This window comes from Astyanax mexicanus, chromosome 1 (assembly GCF_023375975.1).
Source record: "Astyanax mexicanus isolate ESR-SI-001 chromosome 1, AstMex3_surface, whole genome shotgun sequence".
Classification (NCBI taxonomy): domain Eukaryota; kingdom Metazoa; phylum Chordata; class Actinopteri; order Characiformes; family Acestrorhamphidae; genus Astyanax; species Astyanax mexicanus.
In genome coordinates this window covers 108,055,781-108,069,830 of record NC_064408.1, presented here as the reverse complement: position 1 = coordinate 108,069,830, position 14,050 = coordinate 108,055,781, and the positions used below count along the sequence as shown (strand labels likewise).

General features: G+C 36.9%; 1 protein-coding gene across 1 annotated transcript in view; it reads left to right on the top strand.

Annotated features, from left to right (window-relative positions):
* Positions 1 to 7,140: 7,140 nt before the first annotated feature.
* The window catches only part of cavin1b (caveolae associated protein 1b), a 29,323-nt gene continuing 22,413 nt past the window's right edge, over positions 7,141 to 14,050 (top strand). Inside the window, exon 1 of the mRNA XM_007239766.4 lies at positions 7,141 to 7,970. Within this exon, the coding sequence (XP_007239828.1) occupies positions 7,452 to 7,970 (519 nt within the window). The 5' untranslated portion in view covers positions 7,141 to 7,451. The remainder of the gene's footprint in view (positions 7,971 to 14,050) is intronic.

Genomic DNA, 14,050 nt, shown 5'->3' with positions numbered 1-14,050 from the left:
TTGCTTGGATGGGCAGTAAAGCATAGTGGATGGATGACATGTTGAGTTTCTTATGTAGGACGGAAAATTACATAAGTATAAATGAACAATCGCACATATATACAAATAAATAAATGTAAAAATACATCAAAAAATACATAATATACGTATTAATTTATTTACCCATATGTCATTTATTTACAAATAAATTAATGCAAATATATTAAAAATAAATATAAAAATGCATCAATAAATAAATAAATAAATAATATACTTATTAATTAGTTTATTTATCTTTACAATTACTTATGGATGTATTTATTTATTTCGCCATCTGGCACACAAAATCTATAGTAAAACATAATGGATGGTGGGCATGTTGTTGTTTATGAAGGACGAAAAATGACATACGTAAAAATTAATAATTGCACATATATACAAATAAATAAATGTAAAAATACATAAATAAATAACTAAATAAATAAATATACTTGTTAGTTTATGTATCCATGTGTCATTTATTTATAAATAAATGCAAATATATATATATATAAAATGCATAAATAAATAAATATTAATTAGTTTGTTCATCTTTACAATTACTTATGCATGTATTTATTTATTTACCCAGCTGGCACACAACCGACCTTCAATATTAAAAGTGGTTTAAATATGATTAAAGTAATGTCTTTTGTTGTTCCAATGTTCAAACAACGTTGAAACATTTAATGTTAAATGTTAAATCAACATAATGTTCTCAACCTTCTGCATTTTGAATTAGCATTTTACATTTCATCAGCATACAATTAAAAAAACGGTGATGAAAACGTGGTTTTATTCCATTTGCAGTAATTGCTTTTTAATTTGGCACCAATTCTTCACCATACCTGGGGGTATGTTCCTGTTCTATTAGTTTTACTGTTGTGTTTTTGAGATCAGATGTTGAATCAGGTATTTTCGGAACGATGCTCTTGGTGACAAAACACTGATTTTTTTTTATTGTTTCAAGAATACACTACTGCAACAAAATGAAAATTACATTTTTACTATTGCATACAATGTGATATGGGACACCCCTAACTAAGATGTAAAAAATACAAGAATTTTATCAGATTTGTAACAGAAGTCAATGATCCAGAATGTCATTATACTAATAATGCACACCAATTATTATATCCAGGATTAAAGTAAAATAAATTATACTGGACAGATATAATCTCTAGTATAAGTCTCTAGTAGATATAAAATAGGAAATGAGAACAGTGTGAATTAGTCTTTTGCTAATAACAGTGAAAAAGTGGGGTGGGTGATATAGAACAGTATTTCAGGGTATAATGTGGTTCACGATATTTAAAAATGTTGGCGATATTATTGCGTACAATAAGATATGGCACCATAGTTGTTGACTCTGTTTCGTGTAAAGCTTTAGTACAACTTTAAATCAAAGCTAGAGAACACAAAGTACCCAGAGACAGACTGAGAATATAAAATACAGTAGTGGAAATAGGACCTTTTAAAAGAATAAAATAATACTAATTCGGTAAAAGAAGTTTTATGGCATATGCTTTACCTGAATCTCAACAGAAAATTCATTTTTTACGGATTGTTTTTTTTTGTATAAACCTACTAAAAAAGAAAAAGGGTAAAATTATGGAACATGTTCTGTCTACTGTACTTAACCATTAACCGCTAATAAAATATGATTAGCAACAAAAAATACAAGCAAACATCACCACAGTTACCAATGTTACCTTGTGGAAGTCAGTTTAAACTCAAAGAAGTGTTTAATTTGCCCTTAGATATTGGGATTTATTGTCTCTGAAATAATTGCAATAAATTATATTAATGTCATTATAAGCCCATTTTATACCACTGATAAAATAATAATATAATAGCATAATATTGCCATTAGATTGTAATCATTAAGAATCTTCAGACATTTATATTATACTAATAAATAGACTTTATTCTAGTAAATAGTCCAGGTACACATTGCCATTACTGTTGTAATGTTGTCATGTGCATTTCAGATATGTGCAATTTTAGAGCACTATAATATACCATTAGATATTTTGTTTTTTAAGTGATTAACTATATTATTCATATCAGAAATCTTGCAGTGGAGATACCCGAAATCCAAATACTATTTCAACTAGTCAGCAAGTAATTTTAGATAAGATAATTTTAGATAATTCTATGTATATTAATTTTATCAGATTTGTAACAGAAGTCAATGATCCAGAATGTCATTATACTAATAATGCACACCAATTATTATATCCAGGATTAAAGTAAAATAAATTATACTGGACAGATATAATCTCTAGTATAAGTCTCTAGTAGATATAAAATAGGAAATGAGAACAGTGTGAATTAGTCTTTTGCTAATAACAGTGAAAAAGTGGGGTGGGTGATATAGAACAGTATTTCAGGGTATAATGTGGTTCACGATATTTAAAAATGTTGGCGATATTATTGCGTACAATAAGATATGGCACCATAGTTGTTGACTCTGTTTCGTGTAAAGCTTTAGTACAACTTTAAATCAAAGCTAGAGAACACAAAGTACCCAGAGACAGACTGAGAATATAAAATACAGTAGTGGAAATAGGACCTTTTAAAAGAATAAAATAATACTAATTCGGTAAAAGAAGTTTTATGGCATATGCTTTACCTGAATCTCAACAGAAAATTCATTTTTTACGGATTGTTTTTTTTTTGTATAAACCTACTAAAAAAGAAAAAGGGTAAAATTATGGAACATGTTCTGTCTACTGTACTTAACCATTAACCGCTAATAAAATATGATTAGCAACAAAAAATACAAGCAAACATCACCACAGTTACCAATGTTACCTTGTGGAAGTCAGTTTAAACTCAAAGAAGTGTTTAATTTGCCCTTAGATATTGGGATTTATTGTCTCTGAAATAATTGCAATAAATTATATTAATGTCATTATAAGCCCATTTTATACCACTGATAAAATAATAATATAATAGCATAATATTGCCATTAGATTGTAATCATTAAGAATCTTCAGACATTTATATTATACTAATAAATAGACTTTATTCTAGTAAATAGTCCAGGTACACATTGCCATTACTGTTGTAATGTTGTCATGTGCATTTCAGATATGTGCAATTTTAGAGCACTATAATATACCATTAGATATTTTGTTTTTTAAGTGATTAACTATATTATTCATATCAGAAATCTTGCAGTGGAGATACCCGAAATCCAAATACTATTTCAACTAGTCAGCAAGTAATTTTAGATAAGATAATTTTAGATAATTCTATGTATATTAATTGCTGCTAGTCAAAATTATATTCAGTAAAGATCTGTAGCTAATTTCTAAAAACAAAGTTTATACTAGTAAAAACTACATTAAAACTCCCCCCAGCTCAATAATTTGTTGCTTTTATGATCATTCAGGGCTCAGTGATATTTAATATTTCCTCAGTGTTCAACATTGGAAACTCCAATAACCTCTAGGGATACCAGAGGCAAAGTAGAGATATCCAGGACGATTGCAATACAGCATATTTTCCAGTTTCCATCTTCGCAATCTAGTCATAGATAAAGACATCGATAGTTGTGTCTGACTGGCTGAGCTGTACAACAAGCAAAGGTCAAATGCAATCTGTTACAGTAGGGGAGCCGCGAGAGTATGAAAGACAGGCTTAGCATTGCAGTGAATCTGATGAAAGTGCAGAGGCGAGAGGGGTTGAGGAGAAAAATGTGGCACAGGCTCTGTAATGAGACCGGTGTATATTTAGAGTCAACTATAACTAGAGGGCCAGAGGTGGGAACACTCTCTCTGTCTCTGTCAACCTGTCTCACCCTTTCTTTTTTTCCTTTTCTCTCTCACACTCACACACACATTCTGAAAGGAGAAATTAGGCAGGCCACTCGTCGCTGTTTGGAATGTTGGTGATACTTGTAACGTTTACAGTTCAATGAAGTGTCAGATGCTTGGTAAAATTTGTTATTGAAAGAAATGTGCAGTGAATGTGTCTGAACCAGTGATCAGTCCCTGCCTGACCTTTTGTCCAGCCTGAGAGGCATACATCACCTTTTGATTTCTGAAGTTGAATGTTTAAGCTGGGAATAAAGTCACACCCGAGTTGACTCCTGTATTCCAGTTAAACTTCTCAGATTGTACACTATTTTAAAATGTTTCCCAAAACTGTACATCATTCAAAACATTTCCCAAACAGCTGTTAGCTAATGGTTTTTAAGGTTAACTACTCCCTTGAACTTTTAAAACTTTTGCCACATTTCAGGCTTCGAACATAAATGAAATGTAATGAGACTGGTGTATATTTAGAAATTGTATTTTAGAAATTGTATTTTTTTTTGTGAAGAATCAACAATAAGTGGGATACAATCGTGAACAAAATGTATTGGATATTTCATTTTTATTTTAGAAATAAAAAACTGAAAAGTTGGGCGTGCAATATTATCCAGCCCCCTTGCATTAATACTTTGTAGCACCACCTTTTGCTATGCCTACAGCTGCAAGTCGTTGAAGTATGTCTCTATCAGTTTTGCACATCAAGAGACTGAAACTGTATGAATAATATTGCACACCCCACTTTTCAGTTTTTTATTTCTAAAAAAAGTTTAAAATATCCAATAAATTCTGTTCCACTTTACGATTGTGTGCCACTTGTTGTCGATTCTCGCTGTTGAGAATTCAACATCAATATTTCCCAAGTTACTCTTTTTTACATTATCAGTTGATAACAATGCATTATACAGCATTTTGCGTGTCCAGACATTGTTAATTCATTAATTAATTATGTGTAAGACTCCTGCCTCCAACTGAACCAGCAATTTTCTACTCCTAAGCCCACTATACTGCTTTGCACAAAACGTGTAAAAAATACAGATACACTTGATCTTATTCATTGTCAGCTTTTGTAAGAGTAACTGTCTATGCTATATAGGGATTTTTTTACTATTAGATTTTAGATTCTAGAAGATTGCTCTGAGGATTTGATTGCATCTAATGACAGAAGCATTACTGAGGTCAGGAAGTTGGATAATCACAACCCAACCCAACCTCATCCCCAACTCCCCAACTTATCCCAAAAAGACTGAATGGAGCGCCATCATTCGAGTTTCACTGCTTCAAAGTTCAATGCTGAGGGGCTTTATACCCCTCTAGCTCACACTTGGCATTAGAGATGGAACCAACCAAGCACAGTTCCAAAGTTCCAGAATGCAACAGCAGAATCTAACATGGAATAATATGAATAACTTAAGTTCATTTTATCAGCAGTTTCTACACCTTATACTTTCTCTATCCTGAAAGGAACAAATGAGCTAAAAATAGTCCAGTGCTAGATGACAGTAACAATAAATCTCCACATTTACATATAGAAAATAGAAAATATTGACATTAATTTCTACATATTAACTCCATGAGCTACAAAACATCTTATGGACTCAGTTAATAACTTAATTTTTGCCTATGCAGTTTTAAATGATATGTTATTTCTTACATGGTATGTACGATGTATCCAAGATTCATATGCTGGGGCAGAAGTTTTAAGCCAGTTCACGTTTACAGTGAACTTTTTCGCATTTTGTCACCTTATAACCACAAACTTTAACTTTAACTGTATTTTATTTAGATCTTTAGTGATAGACCAACACAAAATTAGCACATAATAGTAAAGTTTAATAAAAATATAATGCATGGTTTTCAAAAATTCAAATAAAAGATTGACAGATCGACAGACTGAGACAAGAGGCCCATGGTCACTTTAGAGGAGCTGCAGAAATCCACAGCTCAGGTGGGAGAATCTGTCAACAAGACAACTATAAGTCGTGCACTCCACAAATCTTGCCTTTTTGGAAGAGGTGCAATAAGAAAACCATTGACATCTGAAATTGCTGTTTGTATTGACATCAGAAATTGCTATTTGTGTTTTGCCACAAGACACAGCAAACATGTGTAAGAAGGTGCTGTGGTCATATGAGACCAAATTTTAATTTTCAGCCTAAATACAAAGCGCTGTGTGGCAGAAAAAGTAAATCTCAATTTTTGTGGTTCACCTTCCAGCAAGACAATGACCCTAAACATGCAACCCGAGCTACAGTGGAATGGTTTAGATAAAAAAAAGCATGTGTTAGAATGGCCCAATCAAAGTCCTGATCTAAATACCACTGAGCTTTAGTGGCAAGACATGAAAATCTCCTTCCAACCTGACTGAGCTTTGAGCAAAAATCTCAGTCCCTAGATGCGTAAAGCTGGTAGAGACAAACCCCAAAAAGACATATAGCTGTAATTGCAGTAAAAGGTGGCTCTACTACTATTAATATAGTGAAGCTGAAAAATTGTGTACATCACACTTTTTTTTAGATTTTATTATAAATAAAAATATTATAGATAAATATTTTGAGACCATGTATGGTTTTCAGTCCACTACAATTATGTTGTGTTGGTCTATCACTAAGGTGACAAAATATGAAAACGTTTAAAGGTATAAATACTTTTGCACGCCACTGTACACTTAATTGCTGCTGTGAATAAAATATTAACAACATAGATCATAGATCTGGCCATAGTTATCAAATTCCTGGTGGGAAATCTCCAAGTAGTGACACTCTTTTGGAATACACTAGGAACATCAAAGACATACAGTACTATGACCCAGCACTTTGGGTTATTTACTTTAATCTAGCGTCTGTTCTGTTGCTTAGTAACCCTGTGTTTGGTTGTGGAATTCACCTAAATTGGGTTGAACACAGCCCAGTACTTTTTGAGCGCTCGCACACACACACAGACACACACACACAGTAGTTAAACACCCAGCTGTCACTTTCCCATCTCTCTCCCAGTTGCTGCTTATGGAAAAAGTTGTGGGGAAAATGGGCCTTTTGGGATTCACCCCTGAAGCAGTGTATCCACATTCCACCCCTAGCTGTGTCTCTGCCTGCCCACCACTACTGCGCTCTCCACAGCCCCTCGCTAAATATTCCAAAAATCCCTATATAAGGCTTCCCCCATAGAGGACCACTGGGTGGAGTAGTGCTTGCTCACATATATACACACACACACACAAATAAAAACGCACGTACGGGAGTGGGAGAGAGGGAAGGAAAGAGTGAGGGAGCAAGAGCGCGAGAGAGAGAGAGAGAGAGAGAGAGAAAGAGAGAGAGTGGGAGGGGAAAAAAGGGAAAAGCTGGCAAGCAGCTGATTTGTCAGAAGAGTTTCCCAGAGCGCTCTGCCATTCGTGTCCCAGCACTCATGCTGCACTGAGCCTCTCCAGCCACCTAGAACACACACTGAGAGCTTGAGCGATTGAGAGAGGGTGTGCGTGGGGTGTTTCAAACAGAACCAGAACCAGAGCAGAAAAGTCCTAACAAGTAAAGGGAAACCAGTAAGGTAAAGTTCCAGAGTGCACTCCTCAGTGTTCTGTTTCTTCTCCCACCTGCAGCCTGAAGCTCTGCCGCCATGGAGGTGCTGGAAGTCCCCACCCTGCAGCTGGACACCCCTGAGCAGCACAAGACCCTCACCGAGATCTCCGACGACGAGGTCAACCTGCCACCCTCTGATGATGAGGAGGGGGCCTCCACCTCAGAGGTGAAGGCCAAAGATGCTGCAGAAAAAGAGCAGGCCGAGGAAGGAGACAAGAGCAATGGGCAGGTGAACGGTGTGATGATCCTCTCCCTGCTGGACAAGATCATCGGGACGGTGGACCAGATCCAGCAGACCCAGGCTGGCCTGGAGGCCCGGCAGCAGGAGATGGAGCGCTCAGTGACCGGCATCCAGGGCGAGCTCACCAAGCTGACCAAGAGCCACACCACCACGGCCAACTCCGTCAACAAGATGCTGGAGAAGGTGCGCAAAGTCAGCGTGAACGTGAAGACGGTGCGCACCAACCTGGAGAAGCAGGCTGGCCAGATCAAGAGGCTGGAGAGCAATGAGAGCGAGCTTCTCAAGAGGAGGAACTTCAAAGTCATGATCTATCAGGTGAGAGAAAGTGTCTGAGTGTGTGTGTGTGTGTGTGAATGTGTGAGTGTGTGTGTGTGTAAGAGAGATTTTCCAAAAGTCATAAAAGTGTCTGAGAAAAACAGCTTCACGATGAGGTGGAAACAATGACTAGGAAAATACTGAGGTACATGTTGATGCTAGATTTGAGGTTAGGACAAGGTTTAGGGTTAGGCTTAGACAGTCCTCACTGCATACTGTAACTGTTATGTAAAAACCTTGTATCTCCAAAAAGACAGCTTTAGAAAAAAAAAATATATATATATATTTTTAACTGTTTATGGAAGTCAAAAACAAAAGACTTGATTCCTAGTTAGTTTGGACCATTTGTATTGGTCCGTTCATAATAAAATTTGAACACAGTGTAATATTTGATTTAGATGTAATATTTGGATGAGGTCAGAAAGTGAAAATCAAAATACAAGGTTTTTGCAGGAAAAGTGAATAAAATAGGATTAATGACCACACACCTTGACGATATTATTTATAAAATGAACCAGTGTGTGTATAAATGTGTTTGCATATAATGTCTTTGGGGCGTGGTTTGCATAAAGGTGAGGTGAGTGTTAAAAGAAGCAAATTCTTACTAAAATATATGCATACGTATATAATGTAATATATTATGACATAACAATGTACACTTTTTATGCATAATACTGATATCTACATTGCAAGTTTGAGTATTTATCAATATAGATATTAATCAGATATAAACTTTATCTGAAGCCTAGAATATTGGCACATAGGCTTGAACACATATAGGCTTAGGAATTTACATGATAATGTAGGTTAATATATCATATATGGGATTTCTTCTGATATTCGATTGAGTGATTTTGGCCAGTATTGCAATGACACCAATACATGCATATTAAATCGGAACACACCCTCTACTTATAATATATGAATACATATACATGCTTATAACATGATCATGTATGGTGAAATAAAATGGTAAGCATGTCACATGTCACTTGCATTTTACTCTAGGAGTGAATGTGTTTCCTTAGTAAATAATTAATATAAAGCTGTAAGTTACCCAACTAAGATCTGATTATAATAAAGAATGTAATTTTATTAAGTATCAAAACACTTTTTTTTTTTTAATTAAGGCAAAGTATTAGCATTTAAAATATATTAAGAGTTCTCTGTTGTCTATTTTTACTTCAGGCAATAAAGCTAAATATATAAATCCCTGGATTAGGAGTGCTGCATGTAATTTTCAGGCAGCCTTCTGCTACTGATCACTCCCTGAACCACACCCAGTTCATGAGCAAACTCTCATATGTACACTTTCAGAGAACAGAGGATTCCTCTCTTCACTTCACACACACACACACACACACTTATCCATGAGTCAAGCTCACGCAGTTGAAGCTCACGCATTTATGACAGAGGATGGTTCTTTTATAAGTTTAGGAGTTTATGAAATCAAATAATATTTATCATCATTATATCATTGGGAATTTTTACTTTCGAATTTGACCGTTGTTCTTTATATTTTATCTATATTTTATGGTGAATTAGACACTTGTGTAATCAAAAACCTACTGCTTATTGCTTATATATATCACTTTTGGACAAAAACCCTATATACCCTGAATTTTGCCATTTTTTTGTTTGTTACGATGTATCCCAGTTTCATGATTAATCAAACAATAGAAATCTGTTGTTTGATCTATTGACTTCAATTGCAAGTTAGAAGGTCTTTTTCTTCTCCTGCATTTTTGGAAACATTCGTTTTATTATCTGACAGTGGCTATAGGCGGTAAGAACTGTCTAAGACTGATCTTAAACCATAAATGTAGCAACAACCCCCTCATTCTGGAGGTTAGCCCTGTTTTTCTGTGGTCTCTTTTCCACTCTACGAAATTCAATGACGAATGGACCAATAGAAATGCTCCAAATGTGAAACATTTTTACATTTTACATTTGACTTCCTTTAAAAGTCAAGTTGCTCTTTATTCAGAGACATAAAGTTTATGCCCCATGGCGATGATGTGTTTTAACATGCAGTCTTTGGTTTCCAGCCAAAGTTTCTTTTTCAGTTCAATGGAAAAAAGCATGAGGCCTAAGAGAGAGAGAGAAAAAGAGTAGATGATCAGGTTTAAGAGAAAATCAGAGAAGAAATTAAAGAGCAGGGTAGAAAAATAGCAAAGGAACTAAACAAGGAAAAAGGAAAAAGCGGTGAGCAGTTTGCGCTTGAGTGGCAGCTGGTTGGTCGCTGCCCAGGCTGTGTGTCTGTAGTTAAGGCTGTTCTGAGTCTGGATGCTGTAATGTGTAATAGCTTGCAGCTTTGCACAGTGGTGCAAGAATATTCAGAGTTTCCACATACTGAGTCAGATGGGGTAGAGGAGCCTGCCTCATGCACACACAAGCTCCCTCCCTCTCTCTCTCTCTCTTTCTCTCTCACACACACTCAAAGCACTGTGAAGAAGTGAAGGGGAACAGCGTCTAGAGTTCTAGCGCTGGAATGAGTAGAACAGACTGTCTATCTTCTACCCAGCCCTCGCTGGTAAACGCTAATCGTTTTAGTCTAGGCCTCTCGTTTGCCTGTGCCACATTCAATAACCTATGTGAGTGTATAGGTCTAATGGAAACATCTTGAACCTAAGCAGCTGTGATAGGCTGAAGCTAATTCTTGAAGGAAAGGTTATGGAAAACTGCACGTTTTTCCAATCGCTCTCTCCAGTGTCACCTGGTTCCAATTTAGCAGCAACATTACTGTCACATCCAAGCAGGCCAAGTACTGAACAGTTCAAGCAGTAGATGTTACGATGTGTTATAATTATAGAAGTACATTGTTTACTGCAGCCGTTTACCCAATGCTCTATGTTCGTTCTCTGCTGCTTAATGATCTGTAGGTGAGATGTTCCAATTTAAATGGCTATTTAGCAAAAGGTTATGTATTAGCATCTTTGCAGTAGGCAGTCACTACCATTGAATCACATTGAATTTTGTCCATAAACGTTTAACCAAAAATACATGTCACTACAAACACCAGATTTGGTACTAGTGTAGTTTTATGTTTTATGAACCAGTCAAACATTAGGAACCAACAGCTGTACCATGGAAACACCTTAACAAACAACCCATTATCATAGTAACCGCCTAACAACATCTTAGGAACCAACATCTGCACCATAGCATCACCCTAGCAACCACCTGGCCACAACTTAGCAACCAACGCATTATCATAGTAACCACCTAACAACATCTCAGGAACCAAAATCTACACCATAGCATCACACTAGCAACCACCTGGCCATACCTTAACAACCAACCCATTATCATAGTAACCACCTAACAACATCTAAGTAACCAAACCGTTAAACATCATCTTAGCAACCAGCACCTATAACATAGCCACACCTTTGCAATCATTATTATAGTAACTGCCTAACAGCAACAGTGACCAAACCACCCAACAACATCTTAGGAATCAGCACTTATAACATAGCAACACTTTGCAACCATCTAGCAACATCTTAGAAACCAACATCTACACCATAGCATCACCCTAGCAACCACTTGGCCACACCTTTGCAACCCACCCATTATCATAGTAACCACCTAACAACAACCTAGTAACCAAATCATTAAACAACATCTTACCAAACAGCACCTATAACATAGCCACACCTTTGCAACCATTAATATAGTAACCGCCTAATAACATCTTAGTAACCAAACTATTAAACAGCATCTTACCAACAAGCACCTATAATATAGCAACACATTGCAACCATCTAGCATCACCTTAGGAACCAATATCTACACCATAGCTTCACCCTAGCAACCACCTGGCCACACCTTAACAAAGAACCCATTATCATAGTAACCACCTAACAACAACAACCAAACTATTAAACAACATCTTAGTAATCAGCACCTATAACATAGCCACACCTTTGCAACCGTCTAGCGACATCTTAGGATTCAACATTATGCCATAGCATTACCCTAGCAACCACCTGGCCACACCTTAGCAACCAACTCATTATCATAGTAACCACCTAACAACAACTTAGTAACCAAACCATTAAACAACATCTTAGTAACCAGCACCTATAACATAGAAGTATTTTTGCAACCATTTAGCAACATCTTAGGAACCAACATCTACACCATAGCATCACCCTAGCAACCATGTGGCCACACCTTAACAACCAACCCATTATCATAGTAACCACCTAACAACAACTTAATAACCAAACTATTAAACAGCATCTTAGTAACCAGAACCTATAACATAGAAATACTTTTGCAACCATCTAGCAACATCTTAGGAACCAATATCTTCACCATAGCTTCACCCTAGCAACCACCTGGCCACACCTTAAAAACCAACCCATTGTCATGGTAACCACCTAACAACACCATAGTAACCAAACCACCAAACCACATCTTAATAACCAAACTATTAAACAACATCTTACCAACCAGCACCTATAACATAGCAACACTTTTGCAACCATCTAGCAACATCTTTGGAACCAACATCTACACCATAGCATCACCCACGCAACCACCTGGCCACACATACGTGATGATCTGTCTAATACACTAATATGACAAAAGTCGATATAGCAGCATGTAAATTGATCACAGAGTGTTACCTCATGTGAGGCTTGGGAGGGCCCACATTTGCCTAAGTTATGAGGTGTTATCTTGTGAGTGAGGTTGGACACAGGCCAGCATGCTTTTGGCAAGGTGACATGAATTATTGAGCAGGCCTGAGTGAGGCCTTACAGTATATGTCCAAAAATGGACATTCCATTTCATTTTCAAAGTCGTGTGGGCATTTAACTTGGATTAACTAACCCTGATCCATAGCATCAAATGTGTACCAGGAATTTATCATAGAAGGCATTATCAATCACAATAGACAGCACAGTGGGAGAATATGATCATGACCAGTGGCATCTGTCTGGAACTGTCCATGCATACCACTGTGGCACAAATCACACCCACATTTATCCGAGTTCCCCAATGGTGGAACAAACTTCCTTCCACTACCAGATTAGGAGCGTCCCTCGTTATCTTTAATAAACTCCTGAAGACAGAGCTCTTCAAGAGCACTGCTCTCCTAACAGCATTACTCTCCTAACACCCCTAACTAACAAACTAACTACTCTAACCTCATTTCCTTCTTCCCCTCCTTTCCTCCTCTATCCCACTATTTCCATTTAGCCTCCTTTTAGGCCCTGTCTTACCTTGAACTTATATGTCTTCTATTACTATATGTATATGCACATCATTATTGTAAGTCGCTTTGGACAAAAGCATCTGCCCAATGTAATGTAATGCTGGAGGCCTCACACGCATATCCCAGTGTCGTGTGTCGTTAGCTTCACTGGGTCGTGGCAAAAGTCATGGGACACAATGCTAGACTCGTATCCCTTGATATTTGACATGCTAGTGTATATTCTAGTTGCCCATCCACTGTAAGCCCAGAGTGTGGTTAAAGTGTGGGTTGAAGATTGATCTTTGGTGCATCAATTCAAAAGGATTAGGTTCTGTCGGTTCACTCGAGTCAGTAGGAGATCTGTTCATTCAGTGAGTTATCACTCGTTCTGACTCTTATTCATCACCACCATAAAACTTGCTATGACAGCCTGCTAATACATGTCATGTGTGGGGAAAGAAACTCTGGAAACATTAAGAGTGTGGTCTTACCCAACAGATAACAGATAGAGCGAGTGAGTGAGAGAGCAGGTGAGTGAGTGAGGGAGCGAATGGGAGAGAGAGGAAGCTCCAGTGGGAAATAAATCATCATTAGCATTGACAGGTGAAGAAGATGTGGGTGGGATGTTAGGAAAAAGTGTGTAACCTTTTTTACGTGAGGGTGGATGTCTTTGCAACTTTTTCAGGTATGTGAAAGCAGTGGCTGAAGAAGTGCGCATGCTGTAGTCGTCAAGGACAAATTCCTTTACAGCAGGAACTCTTGAGCTGGACAGAGAGTGTGTGTGTTTCTCAGTAGGGGAAAGTGGAAAGTGTGAACAGATTATTTGTGTTAAAAGTTACTCTCGCCTTTGTTGCCTTTGTTTGCTCTTTGCACG